Source organism: Chrysochloris asiatica, unplaced genomic scaffold, assembly GCF_000296735.1.
Source record: "Chrysochloris asiatica unplaced genomic scaffold, ChrAsi1.0 scaffold00006, whole genome shotgun sequence".
Classification (NCBI taxonomy): domain Eukaryota; kingdom Metazoa; phylum Chordata; class Mammalia; order Afrosoricida; family Chrysochloridae; genus Chrysochloris; species Chrysochloris asiatica.
This window is the reverse complement of record NW_006408524.1, coordinates 1,260,674-1,285,338: the sequence shown is the minus strand read 5'-3', so window position 1 is coordinate 1,285,338 and position 24,665 is coordinate 1,260,674. Positions and strand designations below refer to the sequence as shown.

The 24,665-nt window shown below is 43.4% G+C and overlaps 1 protein-coding gene across 1 annotated transcript in view; it reads left to right on the top strand.

Moving 5' to 3' along the window:
* Window positions 1-12,911: 12,911 nt before the first annotated feature.
* The window catches only part of GCK (glucokinase (hexokinase 4)), a 61,832-nt gene continuing 50,078 nt past the window's right edge, over window positions 12,912-24,665 (top strand). Inside the window, exon 1 of the mRNA XM_006832084.1 lies at window positions 12,912-13,045. Coding sequence (XP_006832147.1) covers window positions 13,001-13,045 — 45 coding nt within the window. The 5' untranslated portion in view covers window positions 12,912-13,000. The remainder of the gene's footprint in view (window positions 13,046-24,665) is intronic.

Sequence of the window (24,665 nt, the reverse complement as noted above, 5' to 3'; positions counted from 1 at the left end):
CCTTTATTGCCCCCTCATTTTAGGTAGCCAATGTCTAAGTTGCCCGTCCCTCTCTACCCTGTGTACAGAGGGGATAGCATTGATACTTGATGTTAAGACTCCTTCCCTCTCTGTTAGTATTTTGAGCTACTACTTCCATGAGTATAGGTCAAGTTCATCAAATTGTAGCAATTTACCCTCCATTCCTTTATCAAAATTTTTTTTTCTTCCTCTAGTCAAGCTCTGATTACCAGGCCATCGAGGCTAGGTCAAATGTCTGCAAGTTTGGGTGTTCTTGTGCATCACCCCTCACTTCATATCAGCTGGATGCTTCACTCTCAGCTCTAGCCCTCTGTGACTATGTCCTTGTCACTGGGCTCGGGTTTCTCCAGGTCTCACAACGCTTTGGACCAGCAGCCCTTCCTCTTCTCTCTCGCATCTCCAGGTCAATGGGAGTCAGTGGACCGTGGTTGAACTCAACCCATTTCTTCATTGCTTCCTTTCCCCCCTCTTCCACTCACCAGTAGACCAATGTGATCACCAGAAAGCTTACATGCCTGCTCATGTGTTCCCTTTGAGTTTCAGTCTTAGAGGGGGGTTTGTCCTGAAGGGACTTGATTGCTTGCCTTGATGGCTTCTGGGCAAACAGCTTACTTATTTTTGTAATAGCCAATCATACTGCCATTTTTGTTTTGGGTTTTTCCTGATGATCTTTCTTTGAAGATGTATCTTCTGTTGCTCTAGCCATTCTAGGCTGGTCTGCTTGACCTTTCTAGCGGGAATGTCCCACCTCAGAAGGTTCTGGATGGGGTTAAGGAGTCCAACTAAGGTCCTATACACTGCAAAGGTTCTGCAGGAAACCTATTTCACTGGGCAGGTTCTAGAATCCCTTTCAGGTATCATCAGTTATAGGCTGAAGATGGGCTTACAACTTTTCTGTAATCATGTTTCCCGACATTCCTTTCTATCCCACTCAAATGTCTATTTTATAATAGTGGGCAAGGAGCTCTGGTAGCGTAGTGGTTACGAATCGGGCTGCCAACCTTAAGGTTAGCGGTTCAAAACTACCAGCTGCTCCGCGGGAGAAAGATGAGGCTTTCTACTCCTGTAAGGAGTTACACCCTTGGAAACCCTGTACAGGGTCGCTATGGGTCGGAACCGACTCGACGGCACTTAACAACAACAACAACAACAAAGGGAAATCAATATTCATAAGACAGTCCAGCATCTTACTATTATTTCCACTCTTCAGACTATGCCTCAATCCCTGTATCACAGAGCCCTGTTGTTCCAAGGTTGAACATGCATCACTATTTACCTCTGTCCCATTTAGCCCATGCAGACCTGGTCAGTGTTACCCTATCTACCTTGTTCTTTCACCCCCCGATTCTTGTGTATTGCCCTCCCCAACACCCGAACTATGATGTGTCTGCCCCCTACCCTGTGCTCTACCATCACCTCCCTTCACCTCCCCCAAACTCCTCCACCCCATCCCCACCGGTAACCAACAAATTTTTTTTTTTTCTTTTTTCCTTTTAGTATGGGTATCTTTTCTTAAGCTTTTACAATAATGGTCAGCTGCAATATGTCTCATTTTGTGACTGACTAATTTCACTCAACATGATGTCCTCAAGGTTCATCCCTGTTATGTGATAGCTTATAGCTTCCTTGTTGTTCTTCAAGGAAGCATAATATTCCATTGTGTGTATGTACCACAGTTTGTGTATCCATTCTCCAGCTGATGGGCACTTTGGCTGTCTCCATTTTTTTCCTATTGTAAATAGTGCTGCTATGAACATTGGTGTGCATATATCTACTCGTGTTATGGCTTGTATTTCTTGTGGATAGATACCAAGTAGAGGAATTGCTGGATCATAAGGTATTTCTATTTCCAACTTCCTGAGGAAGCACCGTACTGTTTTCCAGCGGGGTTAATTCCAGGCTTTTTAATTCCCCGAATCTTTTTTACAGGAATTCGAAGTCCCAGAATCTTCAGGAAAGGAACAAGAAGCTGTGCAGTACTGGGAAGAGTCCTGCTCATTTGTAATATGGAAACATTCCCCCTATGGTAACAAATCCTGGTGTGGCTCTGTAGGTTAAGAACTGGACCAAAAGGGTGGTTTGAACCACAAGGTCAGTGGTTCAAACTTGCCAGCCACTCCTTAGAAACTCTATACAGAGTTACTATGAGTCAGAAACAACTTGATCGCACTTAACAACAACATGGCAAAGAAATGATCCTCATCAGGACTGACTGTGAGTGTTGGAAATGTAAAGGTAGATGTTTGTAACAAGAGGAGGGGAGTGATTGACTTTGCAGTCCAGGAGTGGAGGTACCTGGGACCATCAAGGGAGAAAAGTGGAGTGCAGGACCCTACCCAGAGAAGCAGTGACACCAGAGATGGAGGCAGAGACGATGACATGGAGAGATGGAGTGACTGGGGACTCTGGACTCAGGGAGGGAGAAGGGCTGTGTGCTGATGGCTTGCGGGGTGTATCCTTTGGTTGTTTGATGATGCATGGAGGGGATTGTAATCATTGCAATGAAACAAAATATGGTAGGATGTATGTAAAGCTAATACTCTCCCATGCAAACTATTACTTAATTCACAATAAAAGCTTAAAAGAAATGATCCCCAGATACATGCTACATACAGCCCAAGTTCAACAGTGTTGATGAACTTTCCCACTTTGTTCAGGATACCATGTATGAACGGATGAGACAACACATATGGGAGTTAGACTGTACTCAGTTATACAACAAGTAAACCAAACTTGCTTAACCTGTGCAAAGAACAATCCCCACATACAAAAGCCCCCTTTACTTGGAGTCCAAGCTCAACGGGATATCCTGGTGACCAATGGAAGTGGACTTGACTAAGATACCACATACAGCTAGAAGTTTAAAGATTTGCTAGTGTTTCTAGGGGAGTCCTGGTGTGGCACTGTGGGATCAGCATGGGACTGTTAAGCCGCAAGGTTAGTGGTTCAAACTCACCAATGGCCCCTAGGAAACCCTATACAGAATCACTGTGAGTTAGAAGTGACTCAAGGCACTTGTTAATGTGCCATCAAGTCGGTTCTGACCCACAGTGAACCTGTATAAGTTTTTTGAGGGGCAGCTAGTGAGCTTAAACTGCTGACCTTGCAGTTCAAACTAGCTTTGCAGTCTAGCTCATTAACCCACAGTGCATGAAGGCATTTCCTTATAGGACCACCAAAGCAAGGGAAGTTGTAAAAGTGCTAGTTCCAATAATTACCCCACGCTTTGACCTACCCATAGATATTGGGAATGGTAATAGGCCATGTTTCATAGCAGAGGTGACCCTAGGAGTTGCTCAAGTATTGGACATCACCTGGAAAATACATTCAATCTGGTGACCCTAGTCAAATCCACTCTCAGAACACAAATCACAAAAATTTGCCAAGAAGCAAAGTTAGCAATTACCCTAATGCAGGTGCCCATGTCACCTGTTTGTATTGTGAAGTGCTGTTGAGTCAGTTCAATTCCTAGAGACGCTGTGTAGGTTCCCTGGGGCTTTACCACCTACAGGTCAACGAAGGCTGAGACCATTGATCTCCTGCTAGACCAGCTTTTCCAGGAAGCTGATGAATGGAGAGCCACTGTATGGATTTGGGAAGGATGGCGTTTGCTCTTATTTCAAAGGTTTATCTGCTGCTCTGTCTTCCACTCACAGGTTCTCTCACTTATGATAAACCCAAACATACTCATTTTTGCTTGATTTGTGGTATATTAGTCCCACCCCCCACCTCCAACTGGGGAAGATCAACAAGAGAATAATAGTCTTTTGAATAAGAACTTAAGGTCTCCACGGGGCTCAAAATTCTTTTCTCTGGGGCTTAGTTAGTAGGTCAGGTTTAGGTACAATTTCATGATTACAGGGTAAGCATGAGCAGCCAGGGGAACCCTAGTAGCAGCCGTTAGTATGTCTCATTATAATATTAAATCTCCACCATGTTGCTCTAGGACAAACACTGAACTGAGCAAATCTGGAAGACTTGCTGCTCCGGAAGCAAACGATGAGCAGGATGATCATGGGGATATTTCTGCCATACTTTGGTGCCTTTCCAATGGACACAATAGCCAGAGAAACCTTTGGTTAAGAACGGAGATTTAGATTTATCATTATGAAAGCCTGCTTGAATTTGGGAAAAGTGTTTTTAAACAATGTATTAAAATTGGTAATATTTGGGTATATCTTGCGTTTTGTTGGCATCGTTGTAGGCCATATATGGCAAGGAAATGGGTCTGTCAGTTCCTACATTATAAGGAGTGAGTTTGTGTTTTCCAAATGGAGTAGATCTCAAAATTAGGAGGACTAAGGGAAGACATTTAGTCTAGGCAGTCAGTGACTCACGAAACATGGATTGAATTCTGGCCCCCCAAAATATGTGCCAACCTGTGTAGACCATGATTCTCAGTGTTATGTAATTGTCCTCTGGTTTGTGATCTGTCTATGCCTGTGATGACATCATGGTTGATAAAGTAGAGGATCAGAGAATAAAAGAGGAAGACCCTCAATGAGATGAATTTACACAATGGCTGCAACAATGAGATCAAACAAAGCCACAATTATAAGGATGGTACAAAGTAGTGCATTAGGCAAATGTGCTGCACAAGACCTCTTTAAAGTGTTCAAGAGCAAAGATGTCAGCTTGAGGACTAAGGTGTGCTTCACCCAAGCCATGGTATTTTCAATAACCTCATATGCATGTGAAAGCTGGACAGTGAATAAGGAAGACAATAGAAGAATTGATACTTTTGAGTTATGGTGTTGGAGGAGAATATTAAAAGTGCCATGGGCTGCCAAAAGAACAAACTAATCTGTGTTGAAAGAAGTACAGCCAGAGTGCTCCTTAGAAGTCTGGATGGTCAGACTTCATCTCTCATACTTCGGATATGTTGTCAGAAGGGACCAGTCACTGGAGAAGGACATCGTGTTTGGTAAAGTGGAGGGTTGAAGAAAAAAGAGAAAGACCCCTAACTAGATGGATTGGTATAGTGGCAGCAGGAACGGTCTCAAAAGTAGCAACAATTGTGAGGTTGGCGCAGGACTTGGCAGTGCTTTGTTCTGTCACACCTAGACTACTTATGAGTTGGTACTCACTAGATGGCACCTAACAATCACTGCCACCACCTCCACCACCACCATTGTAGGGCAGTATTCTGTTCTATTGTCCGTAGGGTCACGATGAGCAGAACTGCTTGATGTCACCTAACAACAACAGTAATGAAACAGCAGTTATGTGACTGAAGCAGGATCCAGTCTATAGGATTACGTTGTATCTTGAGTTAATCTCTTTTGAGATATAAGAAGAGTAAACAAATGAGCAGAGATCAAAGGGACCACCAAGAAAGAAGAGCCAGGTGTGTTTCTGTGCTAAGAACCTTCTAGAGACAGGGAAAGAGAGATGCTAAAGCACATAAAGACTGCTTATTGTCAACAAGACAACGACCTTCCTTCAGATGGATAGAACGTCTTCCATGGAACTGGTGCCCTGAATTGAACTTCTAGCTTTCTAAAGTGTGAGTGAACGAATTTCTGCTTGTTCAACCCATCCACTTGTGGTAATTCTGTAATGGCGGCACGAAAGAACTAAGACAACAACGTTTGGCTATTTGAGTTTTGATTATACCATTGGATCTTCCATGCAATCCAGAAAATTGTAGATAGTATGGTCAGTGTAGTCTGATAAATTAGAAATTTTTATCTGTATCTCTTGGACCTCTTGCCCAGTAGAGTGAGGACCCAGTCATCACAGTGAGGACCCAGTCATCACAGAGAGTTTGTAGCTTCCCAAGTGGGCATGATATTCTCTAGTAATGTGTTGGCTGCCACAGTCGTGATAGGACTTTCACATGGACAAGCTGCTTGCTATCCAGTGTGGATAAGCACACCATTACTAAAACATTTTCCCTGACATAGCTTTTTGCCTTATTTGAATTTTTCCTAGGAATTTTTTGAAATCATGCTATGTGTCTGAAATGGCAGCCATATTGAACTTTGCCTTGCCAAAATGATCTTTCATAAATATTTCAGTGAAAACCAAAGACTGCTTATAAATGATATTCCATATAGTTCATTGAGCTTTCCTCTGAAGGCTTTTTATTAAAATTAGAGTATCCTGCCCTAAATCTGATCATTAATTGTTAATAATGTGCTGGTTGAAGCTCAGGTTTCTCGAGAACATGAGAAATTAAATTGGTAGTTAAAATGATATATTGAAATTAAGGAGGAATGTCAATGTCGTAGTTCAAAGAATCTCATTCTTGATGATGCATGGAGGGGATTGTAACCATGGCAATGAAATGATATACGATAGGATGAATGTAAAGCTAATATTCTCCCATGTAAACTATCACATCATTCACAATAAAACATTAAAAAAAAAATCTCATTTTTAAACTTAGCCCTACACTAAAGTGTATTTTGATTTCTAAATTAAATCAATTTGCAAGCTTTGTACTTGGCAATATTCTGTTATCTGGAGAGGTCCAGAAGCAACAAGGTAAAAGAACCCTTTGAGAAGCTTGAAATGAACATGGACAGGTTATTTATGTCATCTGTTCAGTGTTATCATTTCATTTCTTTATTGAAAATGACATTTTAAATAAGCATATAAAATAATTACTTAAATAACAAATCACTAGGTAGTCTGGTGTGGCATTATAGAAAAAGTACTGGATAGCTAACTGCAAGGTTAGCAGTTCAAGCCCACCAGCCTTTTTAAAAAAAATTTTTCAAAGTTTTTATTGTGAGTTGAATGAAAGTTTACAGGGCAGATCATCAGTTTTACATTCAACAAACCATATACCTTGTTTCATTATAATGATTATAATCCCCTCCATGTACCATCAGTTAACAATATTTCTCTCTATTCATTTTAGCTCTCTGTTTTTGTTAAACACTCAGGCATATATAATAATTTATACCACCAAAGGGCACATTCTGCTCCCTCTCTCCATGTTCCCATCTCTGCCTCCATCTCTGGTGTCACTGCTTCTCTGGATAAGGTCTCGCATTCTACTTGTGCTCTTCTCCCTTGAGGGTCCTCTGTTTCTGGACTGTAATATTAACTACTCCCCCGTTTTTGTTACAAAACTTCTACCTTTACAATTGTCATAGTCACAATTAATCATGATAACAATTACTCACTATTGAATCATAAGAATCTTATCCCCATCTCTTTTTACCAGACCCATCTAGACAAAATGAAAACTATTCAGTGGGGACTCTTTCTTCCCCATACGCTCTTAAACTAAGCACCCTCTTGAAACCTTGTAAGCCAGTCACTTCATACCTTTATCGCCCCCTCATTTTAGGTAACCAATATCTAAGTCGCCCATCCCTATCTACCCTGCGTACAGAGGGAATAGCATTGATACTTGATGTTAAGACTCCTTCCCTTTCTGTTGGTATTTTGAGCTGCTACCTCCATGAGTGTATGTCAAGTTCATAAAATTGTAGCAACATACACTTGTTTCCTTTATCGAAAGTTGTTTTCTTGATGATACTTGAAAGTGGTCCTCAGGGCTATGGCAGAGGCAAATGCAGCAATGGCTGGTGATATGATTGGAAGCTTCAAAAATTTTCCCCCACAAATACTTCCTTAAGGTTTCAGTTCTTTTATTTCATCCCATATGGGAATTCATCTACAAATCTATGGCCATATGGACAGATAGAGACCTGTGAAGGACATGTTTATGATTGTTGTTGTGAAATGCCATCTAGTCAGTTCACATTCAGAGCCACCTTGTGTAGGGTTTCCAAGGCCATAAATCTTTACAGGAGCAGAAAGCCTCACCTTGCTCCCATGGGACTACTGGGATATTCAAGGAACTGACCTTGTGGCCTTGTGGTTAGAAGCCCAGCTCATAATCCACTATGCTACCAAGCCTCTTTTATAACCTAGTGGTGGCATTAAAGAACAACCTAATTGCTTCCAATCTTTGATTTCTACAATGGGAGTAATCTATTGTCTTTTTAAAAACTTCTTGTTGAGGATTGAGTAAAGGTTTACAGGGCAGATCATCAGTTTTACATACAGTAAATCATATACTTTGCTTCATTGCAGTGATTGAAATCCCTGTATCCTCAGTGAATACTATTGACCTCTATTTTCTTTAACTCTTACACCCTGTGTCTCCTGCTACTTTCATCTTCACTCTGCCAAACTCTCACTTTTTGTATATTGCTTGCCCCATCGCCCACATTACATGTGTCTACCTTCTAGATCGTGAATAATTCCCTCCAACCTCTCACCCCATCCCACTTGGCAACCCTCAAAGAATGTTTCATTTAGCAAGAATATCTTTTCTTAATGTTTTATAACAGTGGTCTCACAACATTTGTCTTTTGGGGATTGACTAATTTCACTCAGCATAGTGTCCAAGTTCATCCTTGTAATCTGTTGTCTTTTAAGAAGATTTTCTGAAGTTATTTTTGAAGAAATAATATCTTGTATTGTCGTGCTAGGGACAAAATAATTACTGATTGACCCTAAAATAGCTCCTAATCTGACCTTTGGAGTTTCTGTTAAAACTGCACACAGATAGTCTTTTTAAAGGAGCACAATGCCTAAGGTAAAATGTTCTTTACTAATTAATCTAGTTGATTACTTGATTTAAAGGTGACTTTAGGAGACCAGAATCCTCGAAGCTCAAGGTTCAAAGATCATCGCAGGGTGATAAGTGCGGTGGGTCACTTTCGTTTGGGTCCAGATATTTAGATTACATGAGAGTTAAAACTGCTCCCCAGTTTTCCCTTTTGACTAGGGTTCTACTGTCGAATCGTTGATCAAAAACATTCAATAATGCTCCATTTTCTGCTGGTCTTGTGGTAAAGGAGACAGTTGTCAATAGAGACAATTAGACATGGAACCCAGTTCCTCCTTTGTCTGTCTCTTTTATCTACTGCTTCAGATGAATTTTGTTGTTGTTGTTGGGTGCTGTCGAGTTGGCACTATAATAGTTAGGGTTCTGTGTCAACTTGACTAGGCCAGGATTTCCAGGGTTTAGCAGTTGAGATGTGCTTATTCCCACGGTGATGAAACCTAATACAAGCACAGTTAACTCTATGATGAGTGGCTATGAGCAGTCAATCAATCGAAGGGATGCTTCCTTGGGAGTGTGGTGGCCTGCTCCCAATATAATGGACACACAGAAAAGGCTCTCTCTCTTCCACCGGGGACCTGGTACTCTACAATTGTAAGCCAGTTCTTGAATAACAATTATCTTCATCTAGTCTGGTTCTAGCCCGCTCAGCCCTAACCATTCAAGCCAGGTCAAATGGGTACCAGCTTTGAGTTTGGGAGTTCACACATACTTCCCTGTACTTCAGACCACTTGACGCCTTCACTCTCAGCTCTAGCCCCCAGAGGCTAGGTCAGTGCCCATAGGCTCAGCAGTTCACACAACTCCCTAAACTTCAGAGCAGCCATCCCTTCCTTTTATTTTGTATTTGTCTTCATTATAGGTCGGTATCTCTGATGCCCTAGTTTCAGCCTTGTAGTTTTGTTTTACTCTGGATACTTCTGTGTCTGGATGGGTGGTGTTGTCATGTATGTCAATCTCCAGTTGTCTGCTTGTTGGTTCTCAGTCCAAAGGACTCCTTTAGCACTTTTTGTAAAGTTTAGTATTGTTGTTGTTAAGTGTCAACACACTTAACTCCAATACATAGTGAACATCTATGGGGTTTCCTAGGAGTAGCTGGTGATCTTGTGCCAACCTTGTGATTCAAACTGACTTTGCAGTCAAGCACATTAACCCACAGTGCCTCTTTCCCCCCCCCCCCACAAATTCCTTTTAAGTTTTGCCTTTTTGACCCCATGCGTCCATTCAGCCACCTCTCCTGGTGAAAGCCAGTCCAGGAACGACCAGTGTTGACTTTGCAGAACTAGAGCTTGGGGTTATTACAGATAGCGCCTCCCTTGGGCTCACAACCTTCACATGGCTCAGAACACCTGGAAAGTGGTGCTCCCCTGGGGCTGTAAGCTGGTAGGAAAAAGAAAAGATAGAATGGCTTCTGCAACTCCAATAAGTTTTCTCATCTCTAGAGCTGTCTGTGAACTCTCAAGATGCCTGCGGCAGGTCCTGCCAGCCGCTACTGCTCAGCAATCACCTCCTATCTTTCCGTGTCTGTTCAGCTCTCTCTCCCAGGAAGCACTTGATCCAATCTCTAGCCCTTCCTCCGAAGCTCAGAGCTCCAGGACCATCCTCTGCATCTGTTTGGTCCAGTTTTCCGTGGCCTTGATGCAGAGGGTCCATGCAGTCTTTCAGTCTAGTCTGCTATCTTGCCCTGCCTCCACAAGTAAAAAATTGCTGAATATAATTAAAAAACCATAGCTGCAAGAGTAAAAATGAATAGATGTAAGCCGTGTTAACTGATGATACATGGAGGGGATTACAATCATGGTAATGAAGCAAAGTCTATGATTTCCTGAATGTAAAACTGATGATCTTGTCTGTAAACTTACACTCTATTCACAATAAAAAGTTGAAGAAAAAAAAATCAGTCAGATTCCTTTACACCAATAAAGAAAGCTCTGAATAGGAAATTAGTAAAACAATTTCATTTACAATGTTGCTTTTGTTGTTAGGACACCAAGGAGCAACTGGTGGACTTGAACTGCTGAACTTGTGGTCAACAGTCCAGTGTTTATCCTGCACCATTTACAATGGCCACCCAAACCATTAGGTACTTTTCTATAAATCTAAATGAAAAACAAAAGACCAATACAAAGCAAACCACAAAACACTACTACAAGACCAAAAGAGACCTACAAAAACAAAAGAATACTCATGGATTGTTGTTATTGTTAAGTGCCATCGAGTTGGTTCCAACTCATAGCGACCCTATATGGGGTTTCCAAGAAGCAGCTAATGGGTTTGAACTGCAGACTTTGTGATTCCAGTCCAGTGCTGATCCTAGAGCAACACAAGATTTAATATTGTCAATATAACAAAAGTGATCTGCAATAAAATGCAATCCCAATCCAGACTCCAACAACATTCTTTAAAGAAACAGAAAAACTAATAACTAACTTTATACTGAAAACCTTACGAATAGCAGAGAAACACTGTCAGATATAGTGCCGGAAAATGATCTCCTCAGGTTGGAAGGCACTCAAAATGTGATTGGGGAAGAGATGCCTCCTCAAAGTAGAGTTGACCGTGATGATGCCAATGGAGTAAAGCCTGTGGGAGAAAAGCCCACAGGACCTTCGTTTGCTGATGGGTCACAACTCAAAATGAAGAGAAACAGCTGTAAACATCCATTGAAAATTGGAACATGGAATGTACAAAGTATGAATCTGGGAAAATTGGAAGTTGTCAAAAATGAAATGGAATGTATAAACATAGATATCTTAGGCATTAGTGAGCTGAAATGGACTGGTATTGGCCATTTTGAATCTGGCAACCACATGGTTTACTATGCCGGGAATGACAAATTGAAAAGGAATGGTGTTGCATTCATTGTCAAAAACAACATATCCAGATCAGTCATGAGGTACAACGCTGTCTGTGATAGGATAATATCCATGAACCTACAGGGAAGACCAGTTAATACCACTATTATTCAAATTTATGTCAGTTTCAGGACTAAGATGTGCCTGACCCAAGCCTAGGCCTGCACTGTGTGGTCCCCATCAGCCACACTGAGCACTTGAAATGTGGCCAGTGTGATCAAGAAGTGCTGTCAACATAAAATACACACCAGATTTCAAAGAGGTGTGAACCAGAAACACCAAAGATCAACTTTTGCTCCTGTATCTTGTTTCGGACAGGCTACATAAGTCCCATAGGCAGGCACCAGCTTGCTGCAGAACTCATCTCCTAGCTCCATGTACATGGTCTTCTGAACCCACTGGGACTACCCTCACCTGCTGTGTTTGCACCGGGGTGGGTGTAAAGGAGGTATACACGGGTACAGGCAAACATTGTCACCTTGGGCTGGGGGCTGTTATGGACCCTTCACCTTAGGGACACAGGAGGAGAACCAGGCTCCGTAGGATATGTGTTTGGCAGATTGACCTCAGCAGGGCCTATGTTGGCCAGGGTTACGATTCTAGAATCAGGTTTCCAGATGGCAGGCAGGACAGGTAGGGGTGAAGCTTTCTCATGGTCCCGGACATGCCTGGCAATGCCAGCTCTGTTTCCTCTGGAAAGACCCAAGCTGCTTGTTCAAACAATCCCCCCTACATAGACCTTTGCTCTTGGAACATGGGCTCGGAAGACCCAGTGACACCACCCTAGGAACTGAACAGGTGGCAAAGTCATAGCAGGCTGGTGGTTGCCATAGTCACAAGGTGCTTGAGTTGTTTCCATGGTGATGGGAATGGAGGCCTCCTGCCATGGGCTCAGTTTTCTGCATGGGAGCTCTAATGACAGGATGGTAAGTGGTCAGCACGGCTGACGCCTGCGGTGTAAATGCAGAGGCCCACTCTTGGTCTCCAGAGCAACCATGTCCTTCCCTTGAGCACAGCAGACCCAGCAGGAGACCTCGTCTTTCCACACCTGGTAGAATCAGGTAGCGTTGAGCCAGTGGTCAATCCAAGGGGATTATTGGTGTGTGAGAGGAATGCAGTAGCCAGAAGTCTAATTATTTGAAAGCTGTCTGCAGGTCACAGAAAGGGAGGGGGTCATTCCTGCTGAAACCAGCGGACATCAAGCACGAACATCTCCACCCCGGAAAGGGATATTGACTGGGCTGGGGGCTCTGCCTCAGGTACCCACGACTCTGCCCGCAGGACACCAATCAGAGCCAGCTTCAGCAGAGACAGGCTGGGCTGCTGACCCAGAGGAGAACGCTTAACAACTTGCCAGGGAAACAATGAAAAGAAGGAAACTGTGATTACCCTCAACTAAGAACCAGCCGGAACATCGACAGTTCAGGAAGTTCACCCAGGAAAGAGCCTTGGGATATTACTGTTCCAGAAACCTGCTGGGGAGTGTGGAATACTGAGGGGCCCCAGCTCCCCAAGGCTGGCAGCTGTCTAAATGCTGGATCACAGAGCCCGGATGGCGAACACCAAGAAGGAGAAGGTAGCTCACCCCTTACTGGGGTTTTCTGCAAGCATCTGTATCTCCTCAAAGTTCGATGGTTTGTTTAGCACTGACAAGGGTCTGCACCTCAGAATCGGATTTGAACCCCTAGGCCTTTTAGGAACTATGGAGTGGGGGATCACTCTGTAGGTCATTGCCTTCCTGGGAGACTAAGCTGGGCCTTCTCTCCACAGCTTTGCATTTGGCCCCCATATGATCTGGAAGCCAGATGGCAGGGTTAGTTAGCTCAGGAGCTGACCTGCATTGGGTAGAGGGGCTGATGAATTGGGAACCCCAGCAGTGTGGTCTTGGGGCCTGGGGTCTTTAGTGGACAGAACCAGCTGACCAACATTTAAGACAACGCTCGAGAAATTTTACAACAGGTCCTTGCAGGAGCTACTGCACAAAAATCCGGAGGGTTGTGGCTCCCTGATGAGGAATGGAGGGCAGTTCCCTCTCCACAGGAGTCCTGCTAGTGCAGTATATAAGCACTGTACTGCTAATAGCTTGACCAATGCTTTAAACCCACCAGCTGCTCCTTGGAAACCTCATACTGGGTTGCTATGAGTCAAATGGACTCAGCGGCACTTAACAACACCTATCCAACCCTGTGACCAAGCAGGGAGCTGGGGGTGGACCAGGCAACTGGGAAATATAGCAGCAGGGCAATCAGGGTTCATTCCCATAACCTCAGGCTGGGGACCCCCTGGAAGTGACCCATGATTTCCCTCTCTTGCTTGTCTTCTCTTCCTTCATGTGAAGTGATGAGGTCAGCAGAAACTGGACTGGCTCTGCTTGAGGGAAGAGCTAATATCAGCAGGGTATACATAACCTCAGGCAGGCCTGGCCACACCTAGCCCTTCTGCCCCTGGGAATGTGGAAGAGCCCTGGGATAAGGATTCTGGCTTCATAGGGCACCTGGGCAGAAGGGGAGTGTTGTCTCTGATGGCACTGCGAGGCCACTTAGTCAGAGGGAAAGTGGTGTGCTTTCTTTAGTAAGAAGAGGAAGCGTGGGGTTCGGATGCATGTGTGCACCTGCATACACATCACCTTATACCAGGCCACACCAAAGGTGTCCCCCTACCTCCCTGCATACACAGTATTTTGTGCTAGAATCTAACCTTCCTGGAATTTGGATCCATTCTCAGACATGGTCCAGCCCATACCCTGACTCATCTACCCACATCACAAACCATTGCTGCCCCATGGGGAGGAGGGAAGGCCCTGTTAGCGTCCTGTGTACTATTCTCAGTACAGATAGTTGATTCAACCTTAGTCATCAAAATCAATAATCTTTTAATGCTATATTTGGAAAAGTCTAAATTAATGCAATGTGCAAAATAGGATGAAAACAATATCCTAACTTTCAATAAAGGCAAGATCATACTTTCTGGCATTTCAGTTAGTGTCGGGCTCAGCAGGGAGCTCCGTCAGCACAGATCCTGGTCCAGGGGGAGAACCTCTCCCACAGGTCCTCTGGGTTGGAGGATTGTTGTTGTTGTTAGGTGCTGTGGAGTTAGTTCCGACTCATAGCAACCCTGTACAGGGTTTCCGAGGCTGTAAATCTTTACAGGAGCTGCAAACCTCTTCTTTCTCCCATGGAACAGCTGGTAGTTTTGAACTGCTGACCCTGAGGTTAGCAGCCAGATTTGTAACCACTACGCTACCAGAGCTCCTTGGATTGGAGGAATTGTTGTTGTTGTTGTTGTTAAGTGCCATCGAGTCGGGTCCGACCCATAGCGACCCTGTACAGGGTTTCCGAGGGTGTAAATCTTTACGGGAGTAGAAAGCCTCATCTTTCTCCCGCGGAGCGGCTGGTAGTTTCGAACTGCTGACCCTAAGGTTCGCAGCCCGATTCGTAACCACTACGCTACCAGAGCTCCTTTAGTCACAGTTTATCCCAGGGAGCCTCAGGGTGGCTGGCCAAGCTCACAGGTGCTGTTCTTTCTGCATCTCCTGTGAGGCCAGGTTCTGCCCAGGAACATGCCCTCTTCCCACACACATTCAAAGCTAGCTGTCAGCTGTGACTCTGTCCACCCTAAATCCTTTCCCTTTCCCCTTCCCGATGCTTCTGCTGCGTTTGTGCTTTCCCTTTTTCTGTTGCTGGCTGTCAACTTGTCTATGCTGACCTCTAAGACCCTCTGTGTGGGCCTTGCTTTGTGATCCACATGACACCTTGGCCCATTCAGGGACTTTCCTATGTTTAAGGGCATCAGCTCCTTATATAGTTTGTTTCAGAGCTTCTTAGGGGCAGGCCTGGTTCTCTTGACATGCCTCACCTGTAGACCCTTCCCCATGAGCTTGCCTGGCGTTTCTTCTCACCACTCCATCGCCTACCTCTTACACCCATACCCCAGTACCCACTCCTGGGTCTTGTGGTCCATCCCAGCTTGGGTCAGCGTCCCCCTGCTGCCAGTAACCAAGCATCCAAGGGCATTCTCCTCCCAGCCACATGTCTCACATTGTTTCTCTATTCCAAAGAGCATTCCGTTGGCTCCCTCCAGTCTATAACATGTCTTGTTGTATCAAAGACAAGTTGTAGCATTCTCCTACCTCACCCACTTCAATGTTTTAGAAACGTTCCCGTCTCAAAGCTTCCTGTTTATTTAGATATTTTGTCTTTCAATAAATGTCATCTCTTTTGCTCTTAGACTCTCTTTCCCAAGAGAGTTGAGGTTGTGACTCAGTGTTTTCTTTGGACTCTGTGAGGAAGCACCTCTTCTATGCCATCCAACAGCTATCCATGCTGATGACCCTGGGGACACTCCAGTAACTGGATGGAAAAGTTCTTTCCCTGACTTGTCTACAGGCCATCTCTGTTTCTGACCTAGAACAGGCTCCCCCCGGTGGACACTGGACAAATGAGTGAGCACCTCCGATGGTCAGGCACTGCTCTGGGTGCAGGTGGACCATGGCCACTGACCAACAGAGTTACATAGTCTCTTCCTGACTTTTTTTAAACAAGTATTTTATTGTGGTAGAATGAATCTTTTCTAATTGCCAACAACTATTTTTAAGTGTACAATTAAGTGGCATTAATTATATTGCCACATTTATTTCCAAAAGTTTTTCATCACCCCAGACAGTTAGTTACTCTGTAAGCATGTTCATGTTTCTCGAGTCACTTTATCTTCTAGTCAGCTTTCTAGATTATGTAACTAGGTAACCTCCAATTTGCTTCTTGTCTCTCTGCATTTGCCTATTCTAGGTATTTCCTATCAATGGGATCTTACAATATTTGTCTTTTTGAGCCTGGTTGATTACACTCAGCACAATGTTTTCAATGTTCATTCCTATCATAACATGTATCAGAACTTCATTTTTATTTATGGACACATAGTGGCAGTCAGGTGCCATCCGGTCAGTACCAACTCATAGCAACCCTATGCACAACAGAACGAAACACTGCCCGGTCCTGGGCCAACCTCACTATTGTTGCCACGCTTGAGTCCATCGATGCTGCTACTTGGCCTATCCATCTCGTTGGTGGTCTTCCTCTTTTTCTCTGACCCTCCACCTTACCAAACATGATATCCTTCTCCAGCGACTGGTCCCTCCTGACAATATGTCCAAAGTATGAGAGACAAAGTTTGGCCATCCTGGCCTCCAAGGAGCACTCTGGCTGCACTTCTTCCAACACAGATCTGTTGGTTCTTTTGACAGCTGCCCAGGTATGGTTTTTCTCATCCACTGTGCAACACCTAGAGAGGACCACTAAGATGTCTTTCTAGGTTAGTTCAAAGGTCAAGGCTAATTGTTCAAACTCTTCAATAAACTTAGCAGGATTTTCTGAAAAGTTCCCTAGCTTCTCCTTGCACTGTTTCAAATCTGCCACAGAGAATGGAACATGGACCTTGACAGGTTGCCCTCTAGCCCCTTAGACCTCTTGCAAGGGTACGTGACTAGAGATAAGTGAGTAGTCTGGGGAAGGGGCAATGGGGCTAGATGTTGGCTTCTCATGCTCTTCCATTTTAGCTACCAGCGTCCGTGGAGTGTGTCCCATGCCACCTACGGAGAGAAAGGGTTTCTAGGCTGGGCCTTCCTTTTGTCAGCACTCTTATCTGGAAGAAATAATGGCAGGTCCCCTGTCCAGGGAGAGGTCACAGTGTCCCCTGGAACTTCCCTGCAGAGATTCTAGATTTCTATATTTCACATAATTTGAGTTATGGTTTTGGAGGAGAATATTTAAAGTACCACAGGCTACCAAAAGAACAAATAGATCTGTGTTGGAAGAAGTGCAGCCAGAGTGCTCCTTGGAGGCCAGGATAGCCAAACTTTGTCTTTCATACTTCAGACATGTTGTCAGGAGGGACCAGTCACTGGAGAAGGAGATCATGTTTGGTAAGGTGGAGGGTCAGAGAAAAAGAGGAAGACCCCAGCAAGATGGATTGGCCAAGTGGCACAGCATCAAGGGACTCAAGCGTGGCAACGATAGTGAGGTTGGCCCAGGACCGGGCAGTGTTTTCTTCTGTTGTGCATAGGGTCACTATGAGTTGGTACTGACTCCATGGCACCTAGCAACAACATTTTCCCTAGGGACCAATTTTAGACCCTGGCCTCCAGCCAGAGCACACTAATGGGAGCCCCTCTGTGTCTCTGGTAGTCCCTCTGGTAGTCAACAAAGACCATTACCAACAATGAGTAGGAAACAGTGTAGCAAAATGAGAGAGATCCTATGCCGGTTCTTGTTTTGTAACATACTGTTTGGGCAAAAATTCTCTATAGATCAAACTGCAGGGTGTACAATTGTGGCTAAATTGAACTCCAAATTCAGTTTGAACTTGGAAACACAGGCAAAGATGTCTCAGAAAGTCCTACCCCACCCCCAGCCAAAGAGCAGCAACTTCAGAATCCTTCAGTAGAAACTGAGTGCAGATAGGGGAGAGGCACCTGGACCAGTTTCCTCTCTGAGTGTCTGTCCAAGCAGCTCCCCCAAATACAGAGGACACAAGGTTTAAAACAAGTGGTTGTTTAGAGCAGCATTGGCCAAACAAACATGTGGTCCAACATAATAGTGGCACAGATCTGCGTGTTAAAGGCAGAGGGTCTCAGACTATTGTGTTCAGGATCTGGAGATGTGGTGATCATGGCTCGGATCTCCCAGGGAAAGCCTCTCCCTCAGCCGCTCCCTCACTCTTATGTGTCATGCTTCTTACTGGGTGCTCTGGTGAAGCAAACCTTAGGTGAGACTCTCCAAAGGAGTCCTATTTTTAACCAGTGTTCTGTCAGGGGAAGACTTCCTGAGGTGCCTGCACATTGTTATGGTGATGTGCCCCTCTATTAGGTCATCATGCCTAGGGACATGCAACCCCTCTGCTAGGTCATCATGCATGGGGACATGCAACCCCTCTGCTAGGTCACCATGCCTGGGGACATCTAACACTTCTTCTAGGCTACCGTGCTTGGGGACATGCAACCTCTCTACTAGGTCATCATGCCTGGGGACACGCAACCTCTCTGCTAGGTCACCATGCTTGGGGATGTCCAACACTTCTGCTAGGTCACCATGCCTGGGGACATCCAATGCCTTGGACCACAGGGGGTAAGTGCCTCTTATGTCTCCGGGAGGTGCCCAGAGACTCATATAAATGATGTCTGTCTGTCTGCCTTGTGACAGGATTGAAAACAGAACTATGAAAGCTAAGGAAAGAGGAGAATCGGGAAAATGACACCTACTGAGAGGCACCCATTTCCCTTATGTTTCAGGTGGTGGGTGAGCGCTCCCAGGTTAGAGACAGAGCAGCAGAGGTGCTCCAGGTGGCAGTCATGTTGGCGTCGAAGGGAGCGAGAGAACAGACCTGGGTGTTCAGAAAATGTGTGAGAGGTCCCAGGTCTCAGCATCACAAGTGTCACAGCACCACAACCCTCATGAAGGATAGGCAGGGCAGAGGCACAATGCTCACACAAAAGGAGCCAGAGAGACTGAGGTTTAAGCGAGCAAGCAGAGAGATTGATTAAAGCACAGATGTTCTTGCTGAGAGGAAAGTGGGCTACTCCTCACAAACGAAGAGAGTGTCCTGTGAGTTCTTGTTTCACTTTCTATGCTGTTTCCCTCCGGGGTGGGCTCAGGTTCTCCTGAGAGTTGTCTCCTGATTCCTACACCTCTTTATTTTAATTTGAGGCTCATACTCAGCCATTTCTTCCTGGATTTGGTAGACTTCTTTCCCATTACATTAGCTCAGTCTGTCTTCTCTGCAGGCCTGATTCTGGGGACATCCCCTTGTCTATCTTTCCTTTGACTGGACTCACCTGACAGTTCAGGTAGATTCCTGCACTCTTTGTGGTTGATCTGTGGTTAGGCCCTCATCCCTCTTCTAACTACTCTCTTTTGCATCTTGTATATTATAATGTTGCTGTTGTTAAGTGCCGTTGAGTCAGTTCTGACCCATAGCGACCCTGTATAGGGTTTCTGAGGAGCGGTTGGTGAGCTTGAACCTCCAACCTTGCAGTTCAAACGGCTTTGCAGTCTGGCGCATTAACACACAGTGCCACACCAGGACTCCTGTATATATTATTATGAATTTGGCTCAGGATCGGGCAGTGTTTCGTTCTGCTGTGCATATGGTTGCTATGAGTCGGTACTGACTCGATGGCACCTAACAACAACAACAACAACAATGAGATCAAGGAGGGAAGAAAACAGATATTACAAACATTCCAAACATGTAACAAGGAAGAGCACTCAGAGTTCTAATTTCTGCAGCTGGTCATGTGATCATAGCTGACTTTTCTGATAATTATCTTCATTGATTGTTCAGTCCATATTACCTTGGCCTTTAGCTAACATCTCAACAGGATGTGGTTCTTTGAGGAGCAAGGAAGGGACTGACCCAATGCTTCATTCTTCATGGCTCTGCATCATTAGCAGTTCTGCTGGAATTGGGTGGTTGTAGTTTTCATTGGAGTCCTGTAGGATAATCACTGGACTGCTAACAACAAGATTGGTAGTTCAAACCCACCGCCACTCCTCAGAAACCCTATAGTGTGTCAGAATCGACTTGACCTCTCTCAACAACAGTTTTCCATTGACTCTAATCACAAGGCCTGGTAGTGCTAACAATCGCCATAAGGAGTCATTCCAGACATTCTCTTCTTACTTTCCATTGTGTAATAACAACTCAATTCCCCTGTGGTCACGAGGGGCAATCACAGCAGCCAATAAAGTAACTCCCTTCTTGCCCTGTTGATGCAGAGGCATGAATGAAAGATGGTCGGGTGGCACTCTTCTAGTTCAGTAGAATCACTGTTGTGTTTCCCGAGGGAAGCTCTCCTCTCTTTGGAAGTAAGACCTCAAAATCAGCAGAACTTAAACATAAATTTGACAAGTGAGTCACTAGGGGTAATAGTGAGCGGTGCCAATCCCTATTCTACCTCTAGATTTCTACCTCTAGATTCTTGGATCTGTGAATACCAACTATGGGAGAAGCAGTAAAATATATATTGGATATGTTGTTGTCAGGTTGTTAGTATGTGCTATTGAGTCAGTTGTGACCTTATGTACAACAGAATGAAACACTGACCAGCTCTGCAACTTCCTCACAGCTGCTGCTGCACTTTAGTCCATTGCTGCTGCCACCATGCCAATCAGTCTCATTGGGCATCTCCCTCCACTTTACCAAGCATGCTGCCCTTCTCCAGGGACTGGTCTCTCTGACAACATGTCCAAAGTATGAGAGATTAAGTCTGGTCATCTTGGCTTCGAAGGAAGCTTCTGGTTGTATTCTTCTAACATAGATTTGTTTGTTCTTCTAGAAGTCCATGGTACCTTTAATATTATTTTCTAACACCGTAACTCTAATGCTTCAATTCTTCTACGGTATGCCTCATTCATTGTCCAACTTTAACATGCATATGAGGCTATTGAAAATGCGATGGCTTGAGTCAGGCATACTTTAATCCTCAAATGGACATCTTTGCTCTTGAACATGTTAGAGAGCAATTCATCATTTGATTTCTTGATTGCTGCTTCCATGAGTGTTGATGGTTGATGCGAGCAAAATGAAGTTCTTGACAATTTCAATCTTTTCCTCATTTATCATGCTATTTATTCGTCCACTTGTGAAGATTTTCGTCTTCTTTACATTGAGGTATAACCCATACTGAAGGCTGTGATTTTTTAGCTTTATCAGTAAGTATTTTAGGTCCTCTGCGCTTTCAGCAAGCAAAATTGTATCATCTGCATATCTCAGGTTATTAATGAGTCTTCCTCCAATCTTCTTCATATAATCCAGTTTCTTGGCTTATTTGCTTAGTGTACAGATTAAGTAAGTACGGTGAAAGGTGAAAGAATACAAGCCTGGTTCACACCTTTCCTGACTTTAAATCATTCGGTATCCCCTAGTTATGTTCCAATAACTGTCTCTTGGTCTATGTACAGGTTCCTCATGAGCACAATAAAGTGTTCTGGAATACGCTTTCTCTGCAATTTTTTCCATAGTTTATCATGATCCAAACAGTTGAAAGCCTTTGCATAGTCAATAAAGCGCAGGTAAACATCTTTCTGGCATTCTCTGCTTTCAACCAAGATCCATCTGATATCAGAAATGATCATTTATTCTACATATCCCTTGTTCTACATCCTTGTTTGAATTCAACTTGAACCTCTGACAGTTCCCTGCCAATGTACTGTTGCAGTTGTTTTGAATTATCTTTAGCAAAATTTTACTTATATGTAATAGTAATGGTATTGATTGATAGTTTCCACATTCCGTGGGGTCACCTCTCTTTGGAATGAGCACAAATATGGATCTCTTCCAATCAGATGGCCTTATAGTTGTCTTTCAAATTTCTTGACATCGGTTTGTTGAAATGTTTCAATATGCATTCCATCAATTCCTGTAGTCTTGTTCTTTGCTAATGCCTTCAGTGCACTTTGGACGTCTTCCTTCAATAACATTGGCTCTTGATCTTATGTTGTGTCTAAAGATGGTTGAATATTGACCATTTCTTCTTGGTACAGTGACTCTATATTCCTTCCATCTTCTTCTAATGCTTTATGCATCATTCAATATTGTGCCAATAGAATCCTTCAGTATTTCCAGTCAAGGCTTGAATTTTTTCCTCAGTTCTTTCATCTTGAGAAATACTGAGTGTGTTCTTCTCTTTTGGTTTCCTGACTCCAGATCTTTGCATATTTCGTTATAATATTCTACTTTGTCTTCTCGAGCTGCCCTTTGAAATTTTCTGTTTAGCTCTTTTACGTCCTCATTTTTTCCATTTGCTTTAGCATCCCTATGCTGGAGATCAAGTTTCAGAGTCTCTTCTGACATCCATTTTAGTCTTTTCTTTCTTCCTGGTATTCATTATGAACTTTTGCTTTCTTTCTGTATGATGTTCTTTGTGTCATCCCACAACTCTTTAGATTTTCAGTCATTAGTGTCTAATGTATCAAATCTGTTCTTGAGATCATCTCTAAATTCAGGTAGGATATGTTCTAGGTCAAATTTTGGCTCTCATGAACTTGTTTTAATTTTCTTCAGCTTCAGCCTGAACTTGCATATGATCAATTGATGGTCTGTTCTGCAGTCTGCCCTGGCCTGGTTTTGGTTGATGATATGGAGCTTTTCCACTGTCTGCCTCCACAAATGTAGTCAATTTGATTTCTGTGTATTCCATCTGGTGAGGTCCATGTGTGTAGTCATCTTTTATGTTGTTTAAAAAGGTATTTGCAATGACAAAGTCATTGGTCTTGAAAAATTCTATCATGAATCTCCAGCGCAATTTCTATCACCATATTTTTCATATTTTACCTACTGATCCTTCCTCTTTGTCTCCCACATTTTCATTCCAATCACCAGTAATTATCAATACATCTTAATTGCATGTCTGATCAATTTCAGACTGAAGAAGTTGGTGGGATTCTTCGATTTCATCCTCACTGCCTTTAGTGGTTGGTGCAAGTTGAATAATAGTGGTCTTAACTAGATACTGACATGGGAGATATATAGTTTCCTGACACAGTGACAACATCAATGAGCTCAAACGTAGCAATGATTGTGAGCCTGGTCCAGGATCAGGCAGTGATTCATTCTGTTGTGTATAGGGTTACTAAATGAGTGGTACTGACCTGATGACACCTAACAACAACAAGAAGCCTCCTGGAGAGCATTGCCTCAGCTCTGCAAGCCACAGCAATGGAATTTTTAAAAAATCAAATTTTATTGTGTTTTTGGTGAAGTTTTACACAGCAGTCTAGGCTCTTATTCAACAATTTCTACACAAGTTGTTAAATGTCATTGGCTACATTCCTTACAATTTATAAGTATTCTCGTTATTTCTGTTTCAGTTTTTCCAATTCTGTTCATCTCATTTCCTTGCCCCTTTACAATCTCTACTTTCAAAAACTGTTTTTGTGAGTTGAGTGAAAGTTTATAGAGCAAATCAACAGTATTATATTCAAGTAATCATGTACTGTCCTTCATGTTATGCAATAAGTTAACAGTATTTGCCTCTATTCACTTTAACGCTTGCATTCCTCCCTGCATCTCCCCCTTCCTTAATTTTCCCCCTGACAACCTCTCTCATCATTTAGTGCCTGTCCTGTCACCCATGTTAACATATGTCTGTCTACCTGCTAGCCAGTGAATAATCCCACCCATTTCATAACCATCATAGAATGTTTCTTTTATCAAGAAAATCTTTTCTTAACTTTTTACAACAGTGGTCTCACACAATATTTGTCCTTTTGTGATTAACTAACATCACTTAGTGTAGTATCCTCCGGGTTCATCCATGTTGTGAAGTGGTTTTCAGATTCATCATACTCTTTCAACCTTGTGTAATATTCCATTGTGTGTATGTACCAAAGTTTGTTGGGCATTGAGGTTGTCTCCATCTTTTTAGTGTGATTCCTATAGACAGCATATTGAAGGATCCTGTTTTTGTTCTTTTTTTTTAGTTGTGAATTTAATGATGGTTGACAGACAAGATCATCAGTTTTACAATGAACAATTCCTACCCTGCATCTGAATGAATGCAATTCCCTCCATGTAACAGCAGTTGTCCTGTTTCCTCCCTGTGGTGTCCGTTTCCATTGCATCATCTATGGTTTGACTGTTTGTACTCATATGTTGTTATTGTTAAGTGCCCTCTGGTTGGTTCTCACTCATAGAGACCCTGCATAGGGTTTCTGAAGAATGGCTGGTGGATTTAAACTCTGACCTTGTGGTTAGCAGTTCAGTGCTTATCCTACAGTCAGCTCCAACTCAACCACCCTATGCAAATCACAACTGTTGTCATGTTTAAGTCCATTTTTGTTGCCACCATGTCAATCTATTTCTTTGGGGGTCTTCCTGATTTTCACTGGTCCTCTACTTTACTGAGCATCATTGATCCCTCCAGATAACATATTCAGAGTATTGAAACAAAGTCTCACAATCTTCCCTCACAAGGAGCATTCTGGCTGCATGTCTTCTAAGACAGATTTGTTCTTTTGTCAGTTCATTGTACTTTCAATATTCTCCTCCAAAACCATAACTGAAATGCATCAATTCTTCTTCGGTCCTCTTTATTCACTATCCAACTTTCACATGCATATGAGGTTATCCAAAATACCATGGCTTGAGTCAGACACACTTTAGTCCTCCAACTGACAACTTTTCTTTTTCACACTTTTTTTTTT